This window comes from Paramisgurnus dabryanus, chromosome 4 (assembly GCF_030506205.2).
Source record: "Paramisgurnus dabryanus chromosome 4, PD_genome_1.1, whole genome shotgun sequence".
NCBI classification, from domain to species: domain Eukaryota; kingdom Metazoa; phylum Chordata; class Actinopteri; order Cypriniformes; family Cobitidae; genus Paramisgurnus; species Paramisgurnus dabryanus.
The window spans coordinates 22,900,454-22,926,482 of NC_133340.1; the positions used below are offsets into that span (position 1 = coordinate 22,900,454).

Below are 26,029 nucleotides of genomic sequence, written 5' to 3' on the forward strand. Positions count from 1 at the left end.
AGACGAAAGAGGTACATTATACTTTCTTGCACCCGCACATCTGCACCACTTTGAATATTTACAGGCACGAGGGTTCATGAAGCGCGCACACAGAGAGCTGTCAGCACACGCGTGATCACTAAACTTAAGTTTTCTTTCTTGTCTACGTGAACATAAACAGCTGGATGTTTATCAGTATATTGAAGCAGAGCAGTTTTAAATCTGTCTTGTGTCTTAAAGTGACAGACAGTAACCTGGTGCTTTCTGTGTCAGAAATGTTTATTACACACCAAAAATTAAAATCACTCCTTAATCTTAACTGTACAAGCTTCTGCAGCTCCACATTTAAAATCGTACAGTGAGGACTGTGCAGTGTTTTATTTGTATTTTTTGCTTATGTTAAATCATAGATTCTAATAACTAATATATTTACATTTATTACAGATGCCTGAAAAGTAAAACAAGATGAGTATAGTCTTATGATTAAAAGAAAAAACTAAACATTTGCTTGTCAGAAGCATTGTTGTAGTGACAGCCAAAATACATTGGCCTATATGTTATTTTAAATAAAACTTTCAATAAATTTTTGTTAAATTGTATTTTAATGTTCTTAGATAAAAAAAAAGTTTGTCTGCAGAAGAGCAAAGTCCTGCAGACAACTTGGTACAATGTTTAAGAGGTTTTAAATAAACAGTAGCACAGCATCTTTCTTTGGTGCTATTAAAACCACCACAACAAGCCTGGATGTAGCTCTTTTATTATATACTAATGAATCGCACTTTAAATCGCGAATCGCAATTTTTATCAGAAAAATCGCAATTAGATTTTTTCTCCGAATCGTGCAGCCCTAGTTAAAACTAAACATTACATTTATGCATTCAAGGCTATACACTTTATAATGTGTGTGTCCCCAGGGAATCAAACCCATGATGACCTTTGCATAACTAACAACATGTTATTAAATTGTGTATAATTCATGTTATAAAAGACAGAAGTATTAAAATGTAGATATAATTTTAGATATTATTATGATAAGGCTTTTCTTTTTTGGTAATGTACCATTGCAACAATGTGGCAGACCAAGCTTTTTGGTGTTACTACTACAGTTTTTCCCATCACTATATTTTGTGGTAAAAGGACACTGCATTGATCTAACAAAACCACATTTACCACAACTATTGTATCATTGCCTGAATTTACATGCCAAGCCAATGGTACTGATTCAACGAAACCCCATCAATCCGCATAAGACAACTAACAAAGCACAAACACACAAAAACACACACACAGAGACAAACAAACACTGGCTGCATCCTGCAGCCAGCCATCACCAGGCCAAAGACCGCAGAAACCCGTCCAAACATTACTGTCAGGTTACTTTAGGTGTCATAAAACAGAAATAAACGACACTGTGAATTGTGTTGTTTGTTCAGATGCTGATCCGACTGTATTTTGAAGGATGACAATGTGTCAACACTTTGAGCTCAGGCTAATGCTAGTGCTAATGTCAGCTGAACTTCCCATCAGTCTCCAAACATATTCAACAAAACTGCTCTTTAGCAGACAAATAAATGTGTTTATGGCGTTTCGTGCATATCAGAAAGCAGATTTTACATCGGATTTTGTTTAACGGTGTAACATTGAAATGTATGGACGCGGCTAACACGTTCAAATATCGCTGAATTAACGATAGCACATGAAAATAAAACAATTGATGACACACATAGGGACCTAAACAGGGATTTTAAATACAGTATGTGGGTAAATCAACGATATCAAATATAAACATCAGCGCTGACTCGAGGCAAAGAGCCGCATGCTCGGACAGTCACGCTAACAACTTGAGCTGCAAACAACTCCGGCAACACAACAAACACACAAAACAACAAAAAATGCCGTCGACTTACTCTCATTGAGCACCTCCAGCAGCTCGGCGCAGTTCTCACACATGGTTCATAAAGGCGAAAAGTGTGACCAGGTCATGGGAGAAATAAAATGTTGCCTGTTTTCCCTTTTTAAGGGGGTGTTTAAGGCCCGTCGAAATGCTTGATGAAGGCTCGTTTTCGTGAGACAACACAACCGGGGACGCTTGGGCTCATGCAAGCGGGACTTTTTGTCGAAATGTCGAGGATGGAGAGAGTAAATGTGAGGCACTGAAAGAAAACGGAGACTCAATCTCCGAGCAGAGCGTTACTGTGCAGACTAGTGCATACGGTAGCCATGATGAACAGAGACGGGAGTTACACTTCGGTTGTTTCCGTCGGGTGGTTTCGGAAACGTTCGGGTTGTCTCGGGAAGTCTCGCTGTCGCTCCGTGGCAAACAAGCAGCGATCGGATGTTATCGCTTTGTCTTTTTTGTGGTCCGTTCGGCTTTTTTCGGAAACCTTACATGGAAAGTGGGAGGAGCCGTTTGATACACATCGGCTGTTTTCGGGTTCTGGATAAAGGGGATACAGCTACGGTCAAATCTCGCGAGATGTTGAGTTTAGGCTTAGGTTTGTGTGTACGATTAGAATAAACAGCGATTCGGGCTAGATAGGATACAGCTACGGCCGAAATGTCGTGAAATGTTGGGTTTGTGGGTAGGATTAGGATGACAACAGTGCTCATCCGGCGATATTCTGGCCTTTGATGTATCCCTTCTTGTCACATCCCTGTTTTCGTCACGCTTTCTTCCCGACCCGTCAGTAGGGGTTCGGCTTGCTTTAGAAAATCTCGCGATAACTCGCGGTCAAGCTCGTGGACGCGTGAAAGTTTTTATTTTGACCTTAGCGAGCTAGCTTCGTTTATTGAGGACAATTATTTGTATGTGAATTGTGGGCATAGATAAAGTTAATATTATAGGCAGAACATATATTTTAACATATGTGACACAAAACCAATGACCTTATATGGACTTCATCCGAAATTTCGATGAAAGATTTCAGTACAAAGAATCATTACTATGCCTCGGATTATGAACAAGTCAATGGCCTGAGGTCTCCCCAAAAAATTACTACATAAACATATTTGACACTAGGGATTGTGTGGACCTCAAAAAATGCGTGTTCAGGGTTCATAGTGGACCACGACTTGTTTCTGTTTATTACACCATCAAAATCAAAATGCTACATAATTTTCTAGTTTTATTTTTGTGATTTCCCTTTTATCAGTCAATCTGTAAAGGGGACAAAGAACATCCCAGTAACTTAGTTTACGTAAACCATTCAATGCAAGCATTTGAAAAAAAATGTAATTGAAATCTGGCTCCCCTTGTGATGTCAGAAGGGGATAATACCGCTCTTTAATCTGCACTATCCAACAACGGCATTGCCATTTAGTGCAGAGATCAGCTCATGTGCATTTTAAAGGACACACCCAAAACAGCACATTTTTGGTCACACCTACAAAGTGTCAATTTTAACATGTTATAATAAATGATATTATAATAATAAAAATCTATATGGTGTTTAAAGCTAGAACTTCACATATGTACTCTGGGGACACCAACGATTTATTTTACATCTTTAAAATGTTGTGAAATGTCCCCTTTAAATTTCAACTTAATATCTTTGAATATTATTATTTTAAATAAAACCTAAAATGACAAAATGTAATGTAAGGAATAATTGACGACTACCTGTTGAATTATAAGAAGAAAATGCACACCCAAGGTGGTAATGCGGCACGACGCAAAGCACTCATGGAACATTTCTCAACCAATCAGAATAAAGCATTCAAGCATGGTATAAACTGGCATATATACAGACTAATAGTTTTACAACCGAGCAAAACTAAAAGAGAAATTTTTCATGACCACGAGAATAAAGCGTTAAATCAAAGCAGCAAATCTAAATTGGATAATGAATGACACAAAATTAATGCAAAAAGGTTCAATTGTATATTTACAGAAATATACAGTCCTTAGAATGTGCACAATTGACAAGGTTCTTAAGTTAAATGAGTCCTATATGATTAAAAAAAACAAACAAACAAACAAACGCTTTGTAAAAATAACCAACTTTGTTTCCATAGTACTAATACACAGCTTTACAAATAGGATATGAACAGACCCTTCCATTGTTATGCAAAAAAAATACTCTATAGCATGAACTTTGCTCTTTCACAAATACTGCAACCGAAGAAAAAAAATTACGCACTACAAAATCCCCCAGAAAGAACAGAAGATCATTACAGCTACTCATCCGAAACCATCACATTCGTTTGCTGTAGCACATACGAGCCATGCTGCCGCACAGCTCAACAAGGCCCTATCCCAGAAACTCTCTCCTCCTGTGCAGCAATGGTCTGTATTCATTGGCCTGTCTTACCGTATATTACATATTCACAAATAGATGAAAAGGTCAAGGGCATTAAAATGTTTGATTCGTCATGAGCTGTTAAACAGAAAAGCAAAATACCAAACAGAAACAGAGATGAATGATTTTCAGTGAATTGATATACAAGAGATACACCGAAACTGTTTCTTCTATATAAAACCCGAGAATGGGGACTGAATGGAGCGAGGCTAACGACTGACATTGTTCTTTCACACATTGGCATCGATTTGGTCGACAAACATCCACCACTTAGATTCATCTTTCTTGTTTCCCTCATTGAACCTCTATACACACGCGCGCGCACACACAAATTTCGTTCAAGAGCATTAAACTGTACAGGCGTTTATTCGCACATCTCCTCCGGGAGCTCGTGGGGATTGAGAATTCCAGGAACGGACATCTGGAGTTTGTGCTTCTCTTCCTGAGCCTGACGCAGAGCAGTTTCCCTCTCCTCCAAAAACAAATCTGTGGAGTCCTCGCCCGCAAATTCCTGCAATCAGAAAAAACACCAGCTTTTAGTTTTGATTCATGTAGTTTCTATCCAAACAATGTGAAATCCTGAGGGAAGTGTCATACCTTGATCTGCACTAGGAAGTCCCTGAGGTGCTCTTTAAATGCAGGAATGTCCTGATTCAAGCTGAAGAGACCTGTGACAAACACCTTTACCTGGGCGCTAAAAACAAAACACCAAACATTAACATCTGTATGAACAGCCACACATCCATGTGCTTTTCTATAAGGGCTTACTCTTGTAGATGCGGGAAGGCCGTCTTGAGCAGGTTGGCCACGAACTCCTGCACGTAGACTTGATTGTTGACGGTGGTGCTGGTGTTCAGAGCTACGCTGATTTTACCCTCCTCCACCAGGTTGAACATGTAGGCGAGGATGGATGCGTGCATAGTCAAACCTGTCCATCATAAACAATTTAAATCAGCAATTATACAGCCAATAAACTAATTGAATACAGTGTGAATGTGCGACGGTCGCTTTGCATAGCAACTGACCGGCCGTGTGAGATGTATCCGTGACAACAGAGAAGATGTGCTGCAGGATGTCGCAAAAGTACGTCTGATAAAAGCTTTGGGCGGCCGTCTCTTCCTGTGCGATATTCTGCAGCATGGTGAACAGGATCTGAAGCCCTGGAGACACAAAGACAGTGACCGGTTTTAATTCATGACTTTCGAGTTTGAGTTGAAATGCAAGGACAAAAATGTTGTCTACGCAAGTATGCAAACGCAAATACTTTGCCAATGCACTCCTGTTACGACATGTTGAAAATATTCACTGAATGTTGTCATGGCATTGTACTTTTTACTTTTTAGAACACAAAAATGCACAAATTTATGCTTGGCTAGATGCATTAACGTACACATGCTTTAAACCTAACACTAATCTCTCCGCCCACCTGTGTCGGCTACATTCCTCATGGTGTGTTTGAAGGCCCAGATGATGGAGTCCAGGACTAGTTTGAACTGTGCAGGTGGGATGGACAGGTAAGCTGGGAAACATTGAGAGGTGACGGCCTGGAGCAGGTAGAAGAAATGCGTCCTGTGCTCAGGGTACTCCTCAAAGTTCTACGAGAGAGAAAAAATAAGATATCACAGATCAGTCACAGTGATTCACATTGAATCATTAATATACACAGGAAGTTATATATGATGAATGTCTAACCTTATTGATCATGTCGAGGGTGCACTCAAACACAGCATCGAAGATTTTGGGAATCTCGGCTGTTATATGACTTCCGAGCTTATTGACGATGGTTGCCATGGTGCTGAGTACCTCTGGTTCCCGTGCAGCAGGGACATTTCTTTGGTAATCAATGAGAACCGCCTCCAGCAAAGGTGGAACAAAGTTCTCTCCGACCTGAGAACACAAAAAAATATTTAATATCTTGCATTTTTATTCATGGCTTGCACTACCTGATCTGGAATCAGCAGAACTAACCATTTGAGGGTCATTGGAACGGCTGACCCATCCAGAAATAAGTTTCAGAGTTTCTCTCTTCACCGTTCGCATGCTCCTGATCAGAGGCTGCTTGGTCACCATCTCACCTGCAGGCGAAACGAAATTGGTTTCAATTTGACGCATTATTATGCCAGACACAAGTCAGATGTTATGTCGCGCATGTCTTACCGTTGGTCTGGACGGCAGATGATATATTCTCGCTCAGGCACTTGTACACATTAAGCATGTCCAGATAAATGCGGCCCAGCTGCAAGACAAACGGGTGGCCCACAGCCTTACACGCCCTCACGTTGGTCTTCAGGATGCTGCCCAGCTGACGCACGGTTTCAGCGTCTTTCAGGATGTCCACATTCTGACAAAAGCAGCACATCAATATTAGCACCCCTATAAAAACACTAAAATTAGCCCTGTCCATGCGACCCCCACCTTGACTGATCTTGTGAGGTGTAAAAACTCACCCCTTTCTGTCTACTAAAGATAATACATGATGCTTACCTTAGTGGCCTGTTGAATGATGCTGTCCCACACCTGGTTGGGAAGGAGCATGTATTTCTCTATCAGGTGCTCCTGCACGGTCTGGTCCGTCTGCGCTCCGATCATGTAGCCCACAGCCTCGTAAAACGTGTGTACCTGCTGCGGCTGCAGGTCACAGATGATGGTGTTGATGTTGTTGAGGATCTCATCAATGAAGGGCATCACCTCGCCCACCTGCACCTGCACGAAATGCCTCCTGCATTTCTGAGCGATCTTGATGAACGTATCACACGCCATGTCTTGCACACCATCATGGGTCTCTGAAACAGGAAACACTATCTGATTAATACCAAATTTACAGAGAAGGGAAAATGCTTTAAACATTTACATGCACAGACATTTTGGGGTTCAGCAGCCCCAAACAAAAGCACCAACAGTGCTTTTCCTCACCATGCATGAACTCAAAGAGCTTGTTAACAACGGTCTTGAGGAACTTCCAGTGGGCCCTGAGGAATCGTGGGTACTGGCCAACAATGTACATGATGTTGGACGCGATAATGGCCTTGTTGTCTTTCCCCCTTTTTTGTTCACACAAACCCAGCAGATCCTGAAGCAGAGACAAACACCAATCAGAGAATGGGATTCACAAACATCTGTACGACAACAGACTAGTGTGTACTTTGAGGACGCTACATAAACGATGAATAAAGACCTTAATGACTGTGACGAGGAATCTCTTCTCATCCTCCTCATGCATGGCACCACTGATGGAGCCAATGGCCCAGCAAAGCATGTTCAGGTTCCTCCATGACCACTCGGTACCATTCACTTGATTATGAAGCTTCTCGGTCATTATCCTCTCTGTATCAGCATAATCCAGATGAGTCAAATAGACTGGGAAAAAAAAGAGAAAGAACAATTAGATCTAAAACATCTAGGGGTAAGGTTTAATCCAGGACTAGGATTACAAACATACCTTACAAAAAACAATACTGGTGTAAACAAAACAATGGCACTGATATATGTTAAGATATTTCAGTGAAAGTTGTTTTTAAATTAGGGCTACTCAAACATGCATTTTAATCTGAGACTAGGATAAAACCCGTCCTGGAAACACCTAAGGTAGATGAATGTGCCTATGGTGATTACCCAAAGTCTCCCTCATGTTCTTGTAGAGATTGATGGAGTCGGTGTCTTTCATGAACTCTCTCACCACCTCGCCCTGGTCATTCTCCACCACCAGAACCTCCTCTGGTTTGGCCATGCGACTCACCATCAGCAGACGTACCTAAACGGGTCAAACACGCATCCAGTGTCAGAAAAATAGGCCTGTGTTGATTCTGTTCCCACAGATTTGAGACTAGGGTTGCAAAATTCAAGGCTCGAAAATTTCCATGGGAATTACCGTATTTTCCAGACTATAAGTCACACTTTTTTCATAGTTTGGCCGGTCCTGTGACTTATAGTCAGGTGCCACTTATATGTCAAAATTAATTCATACTGACTAACATGGACCAAGAGAAAACACTACCGTCTACGGTCACGAGAGGGCGCTATATGCTGCAGACACCAATTCAGCCTGTATGCTATTCTGTATTGTATGCTATTTTACGTTAGCTGATTAACCAATGCTGTGTTGGGTTAACATGTATGGACAACTATTCAGCCTGTTGTTCTGTGTGCTATTGTTGAGTTAAATAACTTGCCTTTCCAGATTAAATGTCTGTTTTTGGGCTTGGATTTTGTAAAATAATTTTCTAAATAAATGCAACGCAGTCCAGGGCAACTTATATTCATCAATATCAGTCATGTGACCTTTTACATCATTCCAGTTGCCTGCCGCCATCTTGAGTACCTACCGAGTACCAGTCGGCTACTGACAAGCATTGGATAGCTTGCTACGATTTACGAATTTCTTATATTTTACTGTCTATGATATTTACAGATACAGAAAATTGCTACGAAAGACCATATTTCGTATCTCAACTGTCATGAAAAGAAACGCTACTTTAAAAAAACAACATCTTGGTTAGGATGTGATGCCTACTCGATTCCTGAGGCGTTCTTCCAGCTGCTGTCCGCTGTTACCGAACTACCACTATTTTACAACACTAAGGCTACGTTCATATACTGCAGTCTGAAACGACCCAATTCTGATTTTTTTGCCCCTATGCGACCTGAATCTGATCTTTTCATGACAGTCTGAACGACACAGATCCGATCTTTTCAAATGTGACCCAGGCTACTTGGGTATGTGGTCCTGAATCCGATACGTATCCGATCTTTTGAAATGCGACCTTCGTCTGAACGGCCAGGGCACATGGATCCGACCCATACGTCTCTGATACGCTACAAACGTCATAATTCTGCATTGAAGTAGGCAAGAACAATAAGATAAACAACAACCATAGCCGACGTTGCTAACACTGCTCCACATCATTAAATTTTGGCCGTATGGGTGCACATTATCTGATTTCACATATAACAGCGTTCTCCAAATATATTAATATATAGCATATTATTATAATGCTGCGAATAATATGTGAAGTAGCAGCTTTCAATAAATATTTTTAAAATGCGTTTATAAATCCAACAACCTCTGTGAACGGTCTACACGTCCATAAGAGGTTTCTTTGTTTATAAACCATTGCCTCTTTGTTTCTACATTTAAAAGACAAAGCTGGCAATTCTGGCTATACTTTCGTTCTTTTAATAATTTCTTTATTTTATTTATAAATCACTCTGGGTTATCTGATTTATCTATTTGGCTTGTGTTTTGTTTCCGTGCACTTGAGGCATTTTGCATAGGCTATTTGTTCTGCACTTTGTTACTTCTGACCTTATTTTATAAAAAAATTGTATTTATAATAAACGTAAATTCTGATCTAATTTAAGTCTGTAAATTTTGGATTGCTTTTCGTTGTATCGATGTTGCGCTATTGCGTGCTGGCCATGCTTGCGCATGCAATTTAGCCGAACGGGCTAGGTGCTCTGCGTTTCATATTTAGGAGTTCATCAAACTAAACATTAAAAAACGGATGTTTTTCGACGGGTATAAGTTTTTAAAATGTATTAGAAACAGACTGGTTATCTTGTCAAAAGTTAAACTACAAAACAGGTACACCGTTTCTTTAAATTTCGGTGCGGAAACGGAAAATATCTGCACCAAACCTCTACACATGTCTTTCTTGTGATTTAATATTAAGTTCGGTGTTCACTTTCAAATGATAGCAAAGAGATTCCTGAAATAAATAATATCATCAGGTCTTTCTGTATCTAAAGTTAATACAGAGATGATCAAAGTCAAAGCAAGGAAGCAGGTATTTCTATGCTAAATAATAACGCGAAGTGTCTATAAAATCATAAATTTCAGTGTTTTTCTTGTTATAAATTAATGTTTAATGAATTGTATATAAAGCTTAGATTTTATCATTTACAGTAACAAACACAAATTATTTGTCATTTGTCGTTTTTTTTTTTTTTTTGGTCATGACTGCTTTGATGCGCTAAATCTCCAAATTAAATAAAAACACTGAATTGTAGCCAGAGTTTCCAAGGCAGAATCACCTTTGTTATTTTTTTAGGTGTAGTTATCAAAATGTTTTTTGTGTGATGTTCTGTAGATCATGGCTTTAAAATGTTATGTAATGTACACAAACAATGTTCTCAATGCTCAAGATCACGTGTAGAGACACATGTGATACTTTGAGGAAAGTATCATGTTGTGTCGATCATTCTTAAGTGTTGTAAAAATAGCGATTTTGATGTTCACAACATATTGAAGGCATAGCTTCTAGTCCTTTTGTGACCACTTCAGGTATTCAAAATGGTGGAAGACAAGTTTGAGATGTGAGTGACGTCAGCTGATATTCATGAATATGTTTTTTCCTCTTCATGACACATTTTTTGACTGATGCGCCTTATACTCTGGAGCGACTTATAGTCCGGAAAATACGGGAAGATATGGGAATTAAAGTGAATAAACTGGGAATTTGAAAAAAATGACAGAGTTGCCCATAATAGGACAATTGAATGTAGTTAAAAAATCTTGCAGCATATCTTTGTTTAAAACTAGTGATGCACCGAAATGAAAATTCTTGGCCGAAACCGAAAAAAGCAAACCAAGGCCGAAAAACCGAAACCGAAACACCGAAAGAAATTATTATGCCAATTATTAGTACAATTGCATTTATGGCTTTCACTGTGTACTAACTAGGGGTGTGTGACGGATCAAAAAACTCACAGTTCGGATCACATTACAGTTTTTGAGGCACAGAATCAGATTATTTTTCCGATCAGCAAAAAGCGGGTGGGAAAAATCTAATAAACAATAAAGAAATTGCAAACATTTATAAAAAATAACAAAGTTGTACATTAATAATAAGGTCTGAAATTAGCATTACAGAAATCAAATTAAATGAATCATAACACAATAAATTAATATTATTATTTTTAGAGCTATTTGTCTCTTTGTCATGGGTTGTTTGATTAACATTAATGACACAGACTTAAGTAGGTTAATCTGACTGTAATCTATACATACATTTAAGACATAAACACATTTTTTTATTAGAAAAAGAATACTGTGGAGAGAATTTTGTTTATATGTGCCCTATCAATAACAGAGAGATTTTATGTTTGCTTGTTTTTTTTTTTTTAAACGCGTCTCTCTAGTATGTGCACTGCCAAGGGCACTTAAACGCGAGTGCTCAAAGAGAGAAGGAGGGTGAATCTCAAACAGCGCAACAGTCGCTCCACATAAAAACGTTACGTTGTGTTTCATTGCTTTATTCGCCAAATCAAATGTACGTTAATGGATTACAGTATGAGACACATTAACGCGACTCTCTCTAAAGTTTACACATCAAGACAGCTTAATCTTTGCAGACGCGTGCAAACGGCTCGACCCTGAGTGAAACCTGCTTGAGCACGAAGGGGAGGGGTGGGTGACGACTGGACTGATCACCGTGAGTGAAACCCAAGCGCTACCGCACAGATGGGAGGGGCGCGGTTGACATTCATTTTCGGTTTACATTTTCGGCTGGATTTTTTATTTCGGCCCGAAACCGATAATGCTATTTTCGGCGACGGAAATTTCGGTGCACCCCTAAAACAGCATTTAATGCAATTTCAGTTGAATATCTACCTTGCACATTCCTCACATGCACATAGAACAAAGGGCCACTGAGGCCACACCCCCTGCATGTACTTGCATTCTTCCAAAACATGCCAATTCATATTTCTAAATGATTTTTGATCAAATAAATCCAGGCTTGACGAGTGTCAGTTTTTCTTTAAAATTTGAATTACCTTGCATGTCTGCTTATGCCTAAACAAATTTTTATTTATATTTGTATATGATATAGTTAATATACATTTCCAAATGATTCCCATAAATTAAAAAAATTCCCAAGATTAAGTTCCCATTAATCAGCAATTTTCCAGAAACTTTCCGCCCCTTAGCAACCATATTTGATACACCTGTCAAGTTCAACACCCCTAAAACATTCTCTGCGACTAACCTTGGAGAGCACCGGAAGGTACAGGTGTCTGCGGGGCGGCACGTCAAAGTGCTGGCTGGTGGAGAGGAGCGGCGAGGTTGACGTGGAGAATGGACTCTCCCTGTAGAGCTCAGCAGCCAGGTGGTTCCAATACTCCAGACAGATCTTGAAGATCTCAGTCTCTTCCACTTCTGACACCATTAACATGTAATGCAGTGCCTACACATACAGAAGTCACGTTTTCATGTGTGTGTCAACAACATCTCAATGGTACTTTCTCTGCGATTAAGTCTGTGTGTGTGTGTACCTCCATGAGGTTTTCTCTGAGGTTTAGCCTCTTCTCTATAAGTTGTCCGTGCTCTTTAAGGAAGGTGCAGAGAAACAGACTGAGGTTCTGGATGAAGTTTTGCTCATCGTCTTTCCCGTTCGCATATGCCAGGCGAATATTTGTGTTGAGTGGCAGCATCTGTTGGTTAAAGTTAATGCGAAATAAAAAATCTATGATTTAAATACTTTAACCACACTAATGTCTTACATTCTCAATCTTGCCTTACGCCTAAGTAAAAATTAATTTAAATTAATAAAAATTGAATTAAATTTTTAGATTCAACCCCGTGACGACTTTACACCAGATCAGAGTCTGCGTACCTGTTTGAGCTGCACCATGGTAAGGGTAAACAGGCTGACAAATTGCTCCTCATACTGACTGACGCTGACCCCCGCAATCTCCGTCAGACACTTCAGAGTCACGTTCCTGAACATAGGAACGTTAAGAAACTGCAGGAGAAAACAAAGACGGGTGTTAAATACAGGTTACATTTCTTCTATAGACCTGCACATTTATTTGATTATATTTGTAGGACCACCAGCTTGGACACAAAGCTTTGAGCAAAGAGTAAATGCAAACAGCCGGCAGTCCAAATAATCTTCCTCTCTTTCTTACGCACAGGCAAGCTGAACCAATGCAAGTGCGCCTTTGTCAGAGGAGTTAAAGGTAGTCAGTTCCCAAGTTTTGGGGTTGTTAATTGTTGGCTCAAGAGCACAGATCCTAAATCAAGTTTGATACAGAAAGCTTTTTTTCAAAGTCACTGCAGACCTGAACTAAATAATGTTAATGATGACGTACTTAATATTTGGTTTTATATTTATACTTGATAATGTAAGGAAAGGACACTTCCACAAGTGTTTATAAGTTTTGTTACCTTGTACACTAGCGTGCTGATGAGTTTGGTCTCAAAAATGTAGCCCAGTGGAATCCAGTTTAGGAAACGAAGAAGAGTCTCCAACGTGGCGTGGACCAGAGGAGCATTCTGGGAATTCTCCTGGTGAACACAGCATGACATTACAGGTGTTAAAAATGTACAGAGGAAGCAGATTTAAGCTGTTAAAAATGTGTGTGTCACGTACCATCACAAACTGGCAGAGCTGAAATATTTGTGAAAATTCATTGCACATGCTGAAAAAGAGAGAAACAGAAGAATATTTAATACAGGCAAATGCACATATCTCAACCTTTCACACTACTATAAACACCACACATTAGCACGCATCTGAGATGACCCATTCACATTTGGACAAGTAAAAGCAAATTGCATGAGAGAGTCGCGCATGGGCCTACCGGAGAATGTTGCCCAGGAGATGCATTGCATTTTGTCACGCAATGCGCATTTGTCAAACGTCTGCGTACACGTACACGAATACAAGTCAAATAATATATACTTTGCTTTTGAGCAAAGGAAAAAAAAAACACTATACTCCATACTTAATGCATCTTACTGCTATTAACATTCATATCATGTGTTAACATTACATCAATAGGGGTTTTGAATGTAGGACTAGATACATTACAGATTTATTTTTACGGAAAGTTGAGAAATGGTTTATTGATAAGCTAGTAGGTGATCCTATTACACAAAACAGATGTTAGTAGCAGGTGTTTCTAATGGTGGTGAGTAATACCTGTCCTTCAGGTGTTTGGCTTTGACCTGAGTCATCTGTCCACTGGAAAAGTCAAAGACCTCCTCGCTGAGGAGCTTCAGGATGATCATGTTGTTTTGACAGAGACTCTCACTGGTACGACTCGCACCCACAATGTCACTAATGAACGTCGGCCAGTGCTTCGGCCATTCCTGCTTTAGAATCTGCACAGCAACACAACAAATATTTAGACGAGAGGCAACGTCTGACAATGTCACAAAGTGCCCAAAGTTAATCATATGATGCCTACCTGCACCAGGATCATGTTCAGCTTTGCTATGTAAACTCCCTCCTTCTGTAAAAGTGAACAGATGAGTGAGAATGGATCCATTTTATGTTGTACAAAACACTGTCACTTGTCGACCATGTGTGTGTGAATTTTAGGAAGAGAGAAGGGGTGTTAAATAAACTTTCAGCTGCAAGACACAGATAATATATACGGTAGAGGTGAGACGCTTTAGGCACCTCACGATTTAATTTTAAGAAACTTTTCAATGCATCATACATTTTTCAGGAAAGAGAAAGTGAATGAAACCTTTTAAAGTTTTCCATCTAAATGTAATTGCGTTTCCAAAACCTATTAAATTTAGATATGGCTTACGGTTTTGTCTTACCTCTACGCTGTTTGAATCAGAAGAAGTCTTAATGATAAGCCCCACAACATACTTCTTTATTCCTGTGAACAGAGAAGTTATTTGTGCACAAATACTTTAATACATACATTTTATGCATGTACAGCGATACAAGTTTTAAAATGAAGTCACAAAACATATTCCTGGATTTTAGGTCGTAAAAACAGTACTTAAAGGGGTTTCCCGGACAGGGTTTAGATTAATCCAGGACTATATGTTAAGATATGTCAGTGCACGATTGTTTTAAATGAAGGCAGCTCAAACATGCATTTTAGTCTGGGATTAGAATAAGCCCTGTCCAGGAAACCACCCCAAAGAGTTCTCATGTATGCATTTGAAATAATAGACACTTTAAATTAAAATAATTTTAATTTTAATAAAATGTTAATCTAATTTAAATAAAATGTTCTTAACTCTTTAGAACTCATAAAGAATGAGGACTAGTTTCATTTTTATTTCGCTTTAAATTATTCTTACACCAAAGTGTCGCTCACCTTCACATTGATTACGTGGAAGAATTTTCCAGCGCGTTTTGATCACAGTCTCCAGTATCTGAAGAGCGTAGTACTGCAATGCAAAAAGCAATTATGTTAAAATCGAACATCAGCAGAATAAATTATCCATTTGCTTAATGCAAGAGATTTTGTCAGTGTCCAAAAGCTATAAAATGCTGCCTTCGGAGACTGCATTCCAAGACAGGGAGGCATCAAGGAACGTCCGAATCCAACGCTTGCTTTACTTCCTGTCTACCTTCATCTGGGGCAAACCGGTGTGCAACATTTTGCTACGGTTTTGAACTACATGTTTCCTGGAACGGGTTTGAGATACGTTTTCTCTTATTTGGTGGGTGTGTTAAAACTGTTAGCCCAATCAGCAGCAACATGTAAATAAACCATGTGGTACTAAAGAGACAGCTTGCACAATGGGTCCAAGTTGGAATGTTCTCTTTAATTCTGGAAGTGACTGTAACATTGAGCGTATTTTACAGTATTAAACACGTATTTGAATGATTTCATCAGGCTCCGAAAACATAAAAAACACAAAGAATTGCTTTCTCAGCTGCCATAGAAGCTCTTGCGTCATCAGAACGGGGTGTTCACGCGCCACCATTTCTGTCTAAAAACGTTTTTGTCGGGGCTGAACACAACCCTGATGGATTTTGAAAGGCAGCATATACGTATCCTTCACTGCCTATCATGTCCAACAATGCTATGCGTGTGCGTGCATGACGAAGGCAATTGGTCTTGCAGCATCAAGCTCGAAAAACAAAATGGTGGGCGAGAAACGTTCAAAACTTTTGAATGCATTTCTAGCAAAAAAATGTACTGTTCTTTTATAAATACGTGATAGGTGGTTGTCGTAAAAACGCTTTATAATTTGCTTTATAACAAACGCTGCCTCCAAAGTCATTGCCTGATTGGCCAGAGCTTTCTATCGGTTTAGAAAATATATTTCCTCTCAGTGGTAGCCCTAAATGCATGTTTGCTTGGCATTATGCATTAACACATATACACCAATGTTGGCATACCTTGGTTTTCATGTTCTGGGAGAACTCCAATATAGTGTCAACTCTGGTCCAGGCATCTGGGTGATCCTTCAGGTTGGTGAGGACTTCTTGTGCCAGTCTTTGCTAAAATAAAAGATAACTTTTTGACACACCTGTCTATAGATGTTCAGAAGTGTCTCAGTGATGGTAAACAAATGCTTACCTGAGATCCGACATCATAGTACATGGAGTTGACGACATTGTCCAGCAGGTTGATGTCTAACTTCTGACTGAAATCTAGCAGCTGTCGTGCTGTGTGATCCGCCAACATGGTCATATCTGCCGGCATAGAGCTGCAGGAAGGGGTTGAGGGGATAGTGAACACAGTTTTAGCAAATATCACATCAGTTATTTTTATCCCAACACATTTTGATTTGCATCCAATGTAATCTGGGGGGAAATTTGAAACACTGAGGTGACTTTGATACCATTAATGAATCAATGGCTCATAACACGTGGCTTAAAACACAATATTTAAGCATGAATTGATAGTGAAGGAAAACACATTTATTGCTTAACTCACTTTTAAAAGCGTCTTTTTTTATTTATTATTACGCTGTGCGTGTTTTTACTACGAGTAAAGCATTGGACATGCAAGCAGACGCGTTACTGAATAAATATAAAATACACAAAGATGAAACTACTTTAACGAGAGCTGCACGTGAGCCAGCAAATACAGTAACGGCGCGCGGTGAGTGACAAAACTCGTTTCGTTTTTGCGCACCACCAGCAGCAAACTAGCACTTCATTCAACTCACTTCTCTCACTGATTAGTAGTTTATGACACAAATACCACACTCATTCTGAATACACACCCTTAAACTTACCTGTTTTAACCAATGCTCCTTATTTCGCCAATGAAACCGATACAAACTTGGATTAGGAGAGACAGGCAACGGGAAAATGCGCATCAAAACAGAAATAAGCTCGGGTAACAAAGTATGTTTTATCTCATTTCACACGGCAGCAGTGTGTAAAACAAGTCAACGCGAGCATCAAGCAAGTTCACTTCAAAGGCTAACTAACGTAACGTGCTAGCACACTACTTAGCGGACACTACAAAGCAGAACACAGAATGTATGAAACACCCTCAAATTAAGGATTTGTGTCGTTATTTTAATGATTTTCTTCAGCAATTCAATCCGAGTCCTTTTTCAGTCAGCAGCCCGTGCTGGTTCATCTATCTCGTCCACAAACTCGCTTTATCTGCTCATTCCGTGTCACAAGAGCAGCTTGAAACCCAATCGTTAGTTTATTGGTAGTTAATCGTTTGTCTAGTACAGAAAAACGTTGTTTATAAAGCAGATATCTGCGTGAGGTCTGTGACCCAGCTCTTCTCCAGTCTTATGCATCACACGCAAGACTGGTTGAAACCGGTTCAGACTGGTGTATTCCATCTCGGTTTAGTTTTCAGGCCGTAGCGCCGCGTAAAATTCGGACTGCGAACACGCCCTCCTCCGCAGCTGATTGGCTGGAGAGGGAGCGTCTGGTGCTTTTCTTGTATGGGATTGGACGGTGTCGCTGTCGGTCAGCGTTAAGTCCTCCCATCGCGTCGTTTGCCCTTGGTTTCATGTATGAGGCGGGTTTTTCATCGCAGCGTGATGTGGGTTGGACCGCGCGTGGAGTGTGGAAAATTACTGAGACTTTGCCTGCGATGTACAAACAGTAACTGACCGTGGTGTGTATTTTTAGACCGTACCTCGTGTTTAAAACGTTTTAATATGCTTGTATTTATATTTTATAACTAAAAGAAACCAAAACACGATGATAAAATCGTAATAGTAAAGTTAATTTATTACTTCTATTCTATAATACATCACATTTACAATAAAATAATAACACGAATAATGTAATACAGTGTAAATATAACACACGAAATTCTATAACATGATCTTGTAACGTTAACGTTAGTATTACAATGCAAAACCAATTGCAGATCGTTTTTGTTTCTGTTGACTTGTGAAATGTGACCTTGAACGGTTTTGACAGATTTACATATTAAACATAATAGCGCGCTGATGGTTGTTCAATTAAAATTTTATTAAAAATATTCAGAAGAAAGATAAACACATATATTTTATAAAAAAAAAACACCATCCATCTCCACAAGGGGCACACGTGAGACTAACAACATGAATACATTCACTCATGTTCATCCATTTTCTGATTCTCTCATTTTTCTTTATCATGAACCAATACTTCCTGATCTGCTTCTGTTGCTATGGTGACTGTTGTTACTGTCGCTTCCTTTGCTGCTCTGGCTGCGCTTACTGATGATGTCATCATGGTCTTCCTGCTCTTCATCAACATTCAGCTCATCATCAAATGAGTGGTCTGTATCATCCCCATTTTCCTCATCACTGTCATGATATTCGTTTGGTTTTTCATCTTCGTCCAAGTGGTCCTCCTCCACTTCTTGATCATACTCCTCATAATCATCAGGGTAATCATCATGGAGAGAATCCTGCAGGTTTCCATATTCCAGGGGATCTTCGTTTCTGTTTTCATTATGAGAGAAATAATTAAACCAATTCAGAAACTTAAAACAAAAATAGATATACATTTTGGAGCAATTTACCAGACAGGTTTTAGATTAGTCCAGTTGTAGTAGTACATTTATGTTGTTTTTACAAAAAAACATTAAAGGCGGAGTGCAAAATGTTTGAAAGCCAATGTTGATATTTGAAATCACCTAAACATACACGCCCCTTCCCAAATTGAATCTGGACCTTTTTTTGATAGACCCGCCCCACACATACACAACCCATAGACTGTAAAAGATGCAAGGATGTCGGTAAGTAGACACGCCCCTTACAAACCAAAGCCACTGATATATGTTAAGATAAGTTAGCGCAAGGTGTTTTTAAATTAATGCAAGCATGCATTTTTGTCTGGGACTAGTATAAACCCTGTCTGGGAACCCCCCCCCCCATAGTCTTAACATTTTTAAAGTCACAATAAAATTAATATTAAAAACTTGAATTTATTTTGGAATATTGTGGCATTTTTTACGAATGATTTATCTGTGAGCTCCATTATTTTTATAAAAATGCATGTGCCCTCATAATCTTTAATCAAAAATGCAAACGTCCTCCCCTGCTCGAAACAATCTCTATTTACGTCCGGTCTTGAGGAATGGTGTGAGGGTGGGGGCTGGTTAAAGATAAGCAAATAGCAACATGACTCAACTTCCAATGATACAATCAATTCTCGATAAACAAATTCAAGTCCCGCCCTACCTTTTTTCTAATTTTAGAAGCCGTTTCACTCAGATATATGTTACGATGGGGAAAATAAGACAGTCGCTACTTCCATTTAATTTTTACTTTAAAATTAATTAATATGTATGGACACCAATAGAGATTTTATCTAAACAAATTGAATGTATAGATTATGCTATTTTATGTTTTGTATAAAATGTTATTATGTAAAGTCTTCAATATTAATGTTAACCAGAACAGAGTACAACTCCAAATTAGTCATACCTGGATGTGGGAGGAGTCTGGCTGTCTGAGAAGGCGGCAGGGCTTGAAGTGCCCTGTCTGGGCTTTAGGCCTTTAGGAGCTTTTTCGCTAACAAACGATTCATTCAGACCACATCCATGCAAAGTATCAGAGTAGAGCTTTTCTGCTGCCCTCTTAGCATTCATCTGGATATACAAAAGAGAGAGCCTTACATCTTTATCATCATATGTGTGTTAGGTATAGGGTCATGGTATCCACAATAAATTTTCATAGTTGACCAAACATATTATACTCTATAAAAGACAGAGCTCACCTGTGCTACCTGCTCCAGCAGCAAGGGTCTCCCTTTAACTCGCTCCTGGATTGCTCTCATCTCTTCCTGATACTCTTTACATCTCTGGATACCTTGTTTCCTGTTAACATGTACAAAGTGTAACATTTGCAATGGTTTGCTTTTTTACTTCATGTGCTGTAGTATTGTCTCTCCTCCTTTAACTTGGGTCCATCCTATTCTTAAATATTTGGCTACTTGTCCTAAGCAGGTGTGACCCACTGTCCACTTTTTATATTGACTAATTTCATATAGACATATCAGTCAAAATGTAAGTATATTAAACCATCAGAGGCTAATGTGTAGTTTTGAATTGTAGTTAACCCAGGTTATACACAAATGAGATTAATCAATATCCCCTCAGGGTTTTAGAGGTTACCTAAACTCTTTGAGTTTACACTGGCTTGTTTGAGCCAGGGCAACGTGCGGGTCATTCGCCTGGGCTCGCTTTGAGATCACTCTTTGTAGTTTCCTCTCTCTCTGTTTTTGCTTCTCCTTCCACTTCTCGTCCTCTTCTTCTGCCTTCTTTCTCTGCTCTAGGACTTTTCTACTCAGAGGGGTAAAAAGAGCTGATGTCTAGGCACATGAAACTTTTCAGTAAAGCTAGGTGCACACCAAGACGACTGTCGTGCAGGTTTTCAATGTCGTCTCACTTAATTTAAGATATGGCTCATAAGACATTAAGTATATTTGAAGAATTTGTCTGTGGTAAGCAAGATTTGTGTGAAACTGGTGAGCAGTTTTACATTTTGGAAAATTAATACCAACTCCTGCCACCTGGTGGTTCGAATAGTTATCTCATGCAGGCACAAAATGGACAAGGTATGTTTGGTGTGTCAGGGCGAATTTGAACACAAACGCTGCCAGCATGCAGGGAATGTGAGCCGACCCCACAGTCTGTGCCAACTTTGTTGGCGTCGGCTTGGTGTGTCCTTAACCTAAGCGACACCAGTTGCGATGTGACAGTAAGCCAGCAGGGACAGGGTTTTGGATTCTTGGAGTGCACAGTGGACAAATACTGCCTTCAAATCCTACAAATTTCGTATTTACAAGACAAAAGTACATAACCACTACTTCAGTGTTGCCAGTGAATAAACTTGAGCTTTGAATGAAGTGCTGATGAAAAGCAACTTGATATTAACAAACAAAATGTGGTTGATTTGGTTGTACTAGTGTTCAAAAAGCTTGCTGTGTCTTTCAGGGTAAAGTTGTTAGTAGAAACTTTCCATGGACTTAAAGGCAGCACAAAGATTCAGGATCCTAACACAAACACAACTACCGCAAGCACATCAGGGTTCCCACTCACAGTATTTGAAGTCTTTACTGCTGGATTTATGCAATGGCAATGGGAGACACTGGATGGAAAAGGTACATCTCTGGTTCCACAAACATTAACTAGATCCAAAAGAGGTGCACTAAGGGTCACTGAGAAAGTTCTAGCGGGGTAAAGCTATAGAACAGGACTACGTTTACAGAATTTGTCCCGTTGGTATCGTGGTTACCTCACAGCTTCTTGTCGCTTCTTGGCTGCATCCGTGAACTTAGCAGACAAGTATTCCTGACTTCCAGACACTGAGGAACAAAGAGATGATGAGGGCGACAAAGCCGGGGTGCTTACAAACGGCCAACGTGTTGGTCTTGGACTTTGCTTCTCTGCCTCGATATCTGCCATGATGCGTTCCTTGTGTGAAGCAATAGTAGCTGTGCGCAGTTTGAAGGGTTCGCATGCCGTCAAGGGCCGTACATCCCTCCGTTTCTCCAGCTGCTTCCGAAACCTCCTATAACTTGCATCAAAGTCTGGAACTTCTGTGATGATCTTGGGTCTGCAGACTTGCTTGTCTTCCTGGGCAGCTTTATGTGCTTGTCTCTCGCTAATGCGACGTGCTAACATGCTGGGTGGCATGGATGCACTGTGAAGCAACTCTTCTGCCCGCATCTGCATCTTTATCAACCGATAGAGTTCCTCTTCTCTTTGCTGTTCACCCAGGGCGGCCTCCTTCACTGCCCGAGGAACAGGTTTTGCCCTGAACGGACGTTTCCTTCTCTCCTCTTCCTCTTTATCCAGTATGAGCATTTGTTTATGAAGCTCGGCCTCTTTCAGCTCTTTCTTCAGCCGCTCGCGCTCTAGGAAGCTGAAGGGTCTCTCAGAGGCGTGAAGACGATGCTGCTCTGTCTCTCGATGAAGCCGCCTGCGCTCCTCGTCTTTCTCGTGTAGCTCCTCGTAAAGCGGAAGGCGTACATGTGCGGGCACCGGGCTGGCACGGAACTTTCGCTGACATTCTGTGATCTCCTCCAATTGGCGCCTGAGGTCTTGGTTTTCTCGTTCGATTTCAGAACGTGACTTTACGCCCTTTTTTCGTCGTTCTGCCTCACGAAGTGTCATCTGGAAAGGTTGGGGAACCGTGACTCTCGGATGCCAACCATCGTCTTCAGCTTGCTTCTGTTTTTTTTGTTGACCCCTCACCTTACCACTAGGTTTGTTGGTGCCCTGGTAGTCTCGTGGCAGACTCTGAAGTGAGGATGAAAATGGAGACTGTTGAGGTATAGAAAGCGGTTGCACTCTGAAGTCCTGCCACATTTTCTTTATGTGCTCTTTCGGGGAGAGGAGGGGTCCTGCATTGTAGTGGCTCTGGTCTTCTTGGCCAACGTCAGCAACGTGCTCCTCAACAGACATGTCTGAGAGGTTCGAATTGCGCCGCAGCTCCAAAGCAGACTGGGCTTTTTTCAGACTGCCAATAAACATCGGATTCGATCTTTCCCGATGTGAACTGTATAAAAAAATACAGTAAATCTGCAGTTGAACCAAATGTTAATGATATCAGTATTCTGATAAGGTAATTCAACTTACCGATGGGTTTGATCATTAAGCTGCAGTTTCTTGCGATACATAAGTTCGAGTTCAGCCATCGTTTGAAGATGAGCTTTCTTCAGCTGCTCTAGTTTATGGTAGTACTCTTGGTTGGAGAAGTAGAGCTGCTTAAAGTCAATGTTATCGCCCGGCAAACTGTAGTCTTTGATCATCACAGGATTGTTGTCTTTGGTAGGAGGGTCAACATCCAGATCAGATCCCGAATCATATTCTATCTAATAAAATAAACAGCAAAATATTCTTTAAATAATAAAATCTACATAACAATACAAATGTCTTGGGCCCTTTGATGTTGTGGCGCCCAGTCAGGTCTTCTATTCTATAGTCTATTTTTAAGTCCGGAGTAGTCTGTTTTAGTGTACGCGAACATACACACACCGTCAAATCACAACCTTGCAAAATATAGTTTATTTGATTCGTATGTTCGACGCATGAGCATTGCGACAAATTGGCTACATTTACATTCTCCTGTAGGAACATGCATGGCCTACACTTACAATGTACGTGGGTGCGCGTACATATGACATAAATTGCGTCATGCGCACTGTAAGTGGACCCTCGCGAACGCGCCAAAAATGCATCATACTTTAGCCTTTAGATCTATGGGGTCAATGGCAAAAAAATTTTTTCCCATGCTTCATGAATGTAGGTGTTTGTAATGTAAGGTGATGTGTGTGTATGTGTGTGTGTAAGCTGTTAATCTGCAGGTCTGTCAGCTTTAGGAGCAGATGGCAGATTGTGTTCTTCATTCAGACATGAGATTCACACAGTTCTTCGCCGTACTCAACAGAAGCATCACCGTTTTACACACATACTGCACATTGACATAGCCGTCTGAAAAACTGCATAATATAAGTTTACCGTTTATAATGGTTAATTTAATGACTACCTCTAAAAACATTGTACATTTTTAGTTTACCTAAAGGAAGGTTTTGTCTCACAAAGTTTAACCATACACAACCATAGCAGAAATTCTGCATTTACATTTATGCATTTAGCAAACACTTTAATCCAAAGCAATTTACAATATTCAAGTTATGGTTTATCAGTAAGGGTGTTTCCTTGGAATCAAACCCCTGACCTTTGCATTACTTACACAGTGCTGAAACTGAGCTACAGGAAAACCATTCAAGACCTCTCACATCAGTACCAGGCCTGATCATAATGCACATTTTTGAAAATGTGGTGTACATGCTTGTGGTTAATACTTCAATTTCGAACCTGCCGACTTTGGCATGGATCCGGCATGGAGTTGTTTGCTGTCTGGGGTTAGCCACCTCACTTCTTACTGTTATCTATAAAACCATTATAAAGCCATTTTAAATAATCTTATATTGTGAGTTTATTGGCTAAAATAAATTAATGAACTGGTACAAAACAACTGCTATACTGGTAAATCAAATTTTTAGGTTTTAGCAGTTAACTTGCCAGTGTATTCTGGTCTATATTCTGATATTATGCAATATAAAAAGCAATGCACTGAAGCGTGCAGCTGTGCACAAAAGTTCAGGTGATGCCACGCATTTTATGAAATCATGACGAATTAAAGTAAGTTTCTAAATAATAATCATAGCCTTATTTTTATCACTATTGGCTTCTATAGATTGACCTCAGAAATGTTTTGTGCAAAGCAGGGGAAGCGGTGTGTTAGCAGAAAGGAGAGATAATGAATTTGAGGAAGGTAAGATAAACTACATCCTCATCCAGTCAGGTCTCAGATATCAGAGGAAAATGTCTCAGGAAAACTTGTCAAGTCTACAGAATTGCATTATTGCTGAGAAAAGCAACAGATATACGTGTTCTGTATTTTCAGATTTTTATATTTACTTCAGTAACAAAATATTGCAGTAACTAAGTTACTGACTATATGACTTCTTGAAATATTATCATTGTGTAATGAAACCTAAATGCTTTCATTAGTTTTTAAAATATTTTCCCAGTAGACTACTTGTTGCAGTGTAGAAATAGTGGGTTAACCAAAGAAATGTATATATTTCTGTGTTGCACACTAGCAGTCATAGGAAAATAATGGGGACCTGTGCCCCAGTAGAGCTTTATGTCTAGCGACGCAAATTTAACCCACATCTCACATTCAGTGTATTTAGTCATTGCATTGTGTATTACAAAAAAGTGTTAAATTAAAAAAGTTAAATTAAAAAAGTGTATTATATTTGGGAATACTCTAACGCAGTTAAAAAAATGTTTACAAGTTAAAAATATTTATAAGCATCAAATAGAAGTGCAGTTGACAAACTTTTATTCGCCTCTACCTCTCTCTCATAGTCCAGGTTGCCGGGGAGTCCGTCGGGGGCGCGCGGCAGTGCTCTCTCCCTCTCGTACTGGGCTAACGGAACTTTAGTGCGCGGGTCTACCGGCGTCTTCAGACAGGACGTCACCAGCACGTTAGCGCGGTGACACTTCTCCATATTTCTTTCTCACTCATAACTCAATGAATAAATGCTTGAATGAAAGACCGCCCGCCACTCCCGCCGTAACAGATTTGCGTCTCCTTGACGACTGCGGTAGCGTACAGACGCTGGAGTGACGTTAGAGCTGCGGGGGCGCGCACGTAAGTAAAACCAGCGCTTTTTAATATTATCTTTTACCTGTTTGTTATATTTGCTATGTGTAAGTGATTATTGTCATGTTTAATATTATTTTTACCTGTTTGTTATATTTGCTGTGTGTAAATGATTATTGACATGTTTATTGATTATAATGTGGCTGACAATAATAAAAATACTACTATCACAATGATAAAAATATACCTTTTTTTCAAAGGATAGCATTATTTATTTTTATCTTATTTACTATGTTTAAAAAACTTAAGTGACCCGGATACTATAAACAGTTTTAACTGCATTCATCCGACGCACGACGTCTGGTCTGAACTTTACTTCCGTTTTCTGATTTTTTTTAATGGTCTGACAAGTTGTTAAACTGAACTCTTAAACAAATACCCCTTTAAA

The 26,029-nt window shown here is 39.7% G+C and overlaps 3 protein-coding genes across 4 annotated transcripts in view; all 3 read right to left on the minus strand.

Annotated features, from left to right (window-relative positions):
- usp34 (ubiquitin specific peptidase 34) overlaps positions 1–2,253 on the minus strand; it is a 62,571-nt gene extending 60,318 nt beyond the window's left edge. For both annotated transcript variants that reach the window (XM_065295173.2, XM_065295174.2), the window contains exon 1: positions 1,887–2,253. In XM_065295173.2, the coding sequence (XP_065151245.2) occupies positions 1,887–1,929 (43 nt within the window). In that variant the 5' untranslated portion in view covers positions 1,930–2,253. The remainder of the gene's footprint in view (positions 1–1,886) is intronic.
- A 1,583-nt stretch (positions 2,254–3,836) lies between these two features.
- Positions 3,837–17,770, minus strand: xpo1a (exportin 1 (CRM1 homolog, yeast) a). Its single transcript, XM_065295202.2, has 24 exons — positions 17,224–17,770; positions 16,560–16,689; positions 16,379–16,480; positions 15,345–15,417; positions 14,833–14,894; positions 14,469–14,513; positions 14,201–14,382; positions 13,649–13,697; positions 13,444–13,563; positions 12,890–13,018; positions 12,549–12,707; positions 12,263–12,460; positions 7,890–8,028; positions 7,453–7,634; positions 7,191–7,347; positions 6,762–7,060; positions 6,435–6,618; positions 6,246–6,352; positions 5,970–6,164; positions 5,704–5,872; positions 5,303–5,437; positions 5,046–5,205; positions 4,875–4,971; positions 3,837–4,788 (listed from the first exon to the last, which is right to left on the minus strand). The coding sequence occupies exons 2-24, from the start codon at positions 16,683–16,685 to the stop codon at positions 4,642–4,644; spliced, it is 3,216 nt and encodes a 1,071-aa protein (XP_065151274.1). The 5' UTR covers positions 16,686–16,689; positions 17,224–17,770; the 3' UTR covers positions 3,837–4,641.
- Positions 17,771–18,296: 526 nt separating this feature from the next.
- fam161a (FAM161 centrosomal protein A) lies at positions 18,297–25,567 on the minus strand. The gene is made up of 7 exons (XM_065295267.2): positions 25,331–25,567; positions 23,040–23,275; positions 21,694–22,959; positions 20,571–20,738; positions 20,174–20,273; positions 19,882–20,045; positions 18,297–18,894 (listed from the first exon to the last, which is right to left on the minus strand). The coding sequence occupies exons 1-7, from the start codon at positions 25,484–25,486 to the stop codon at positions 18,582–18,584; spliced, it is 2,403 nt and encodes an 800-aa protein (XP_065151339.2). The 5' UTR covers positions 25,487–25,567; the 3' UTR covers positions 18,297–18,581.
- Between the last annotated feature and the right edge of the window lie 462 nt (positions 25,568–26,029).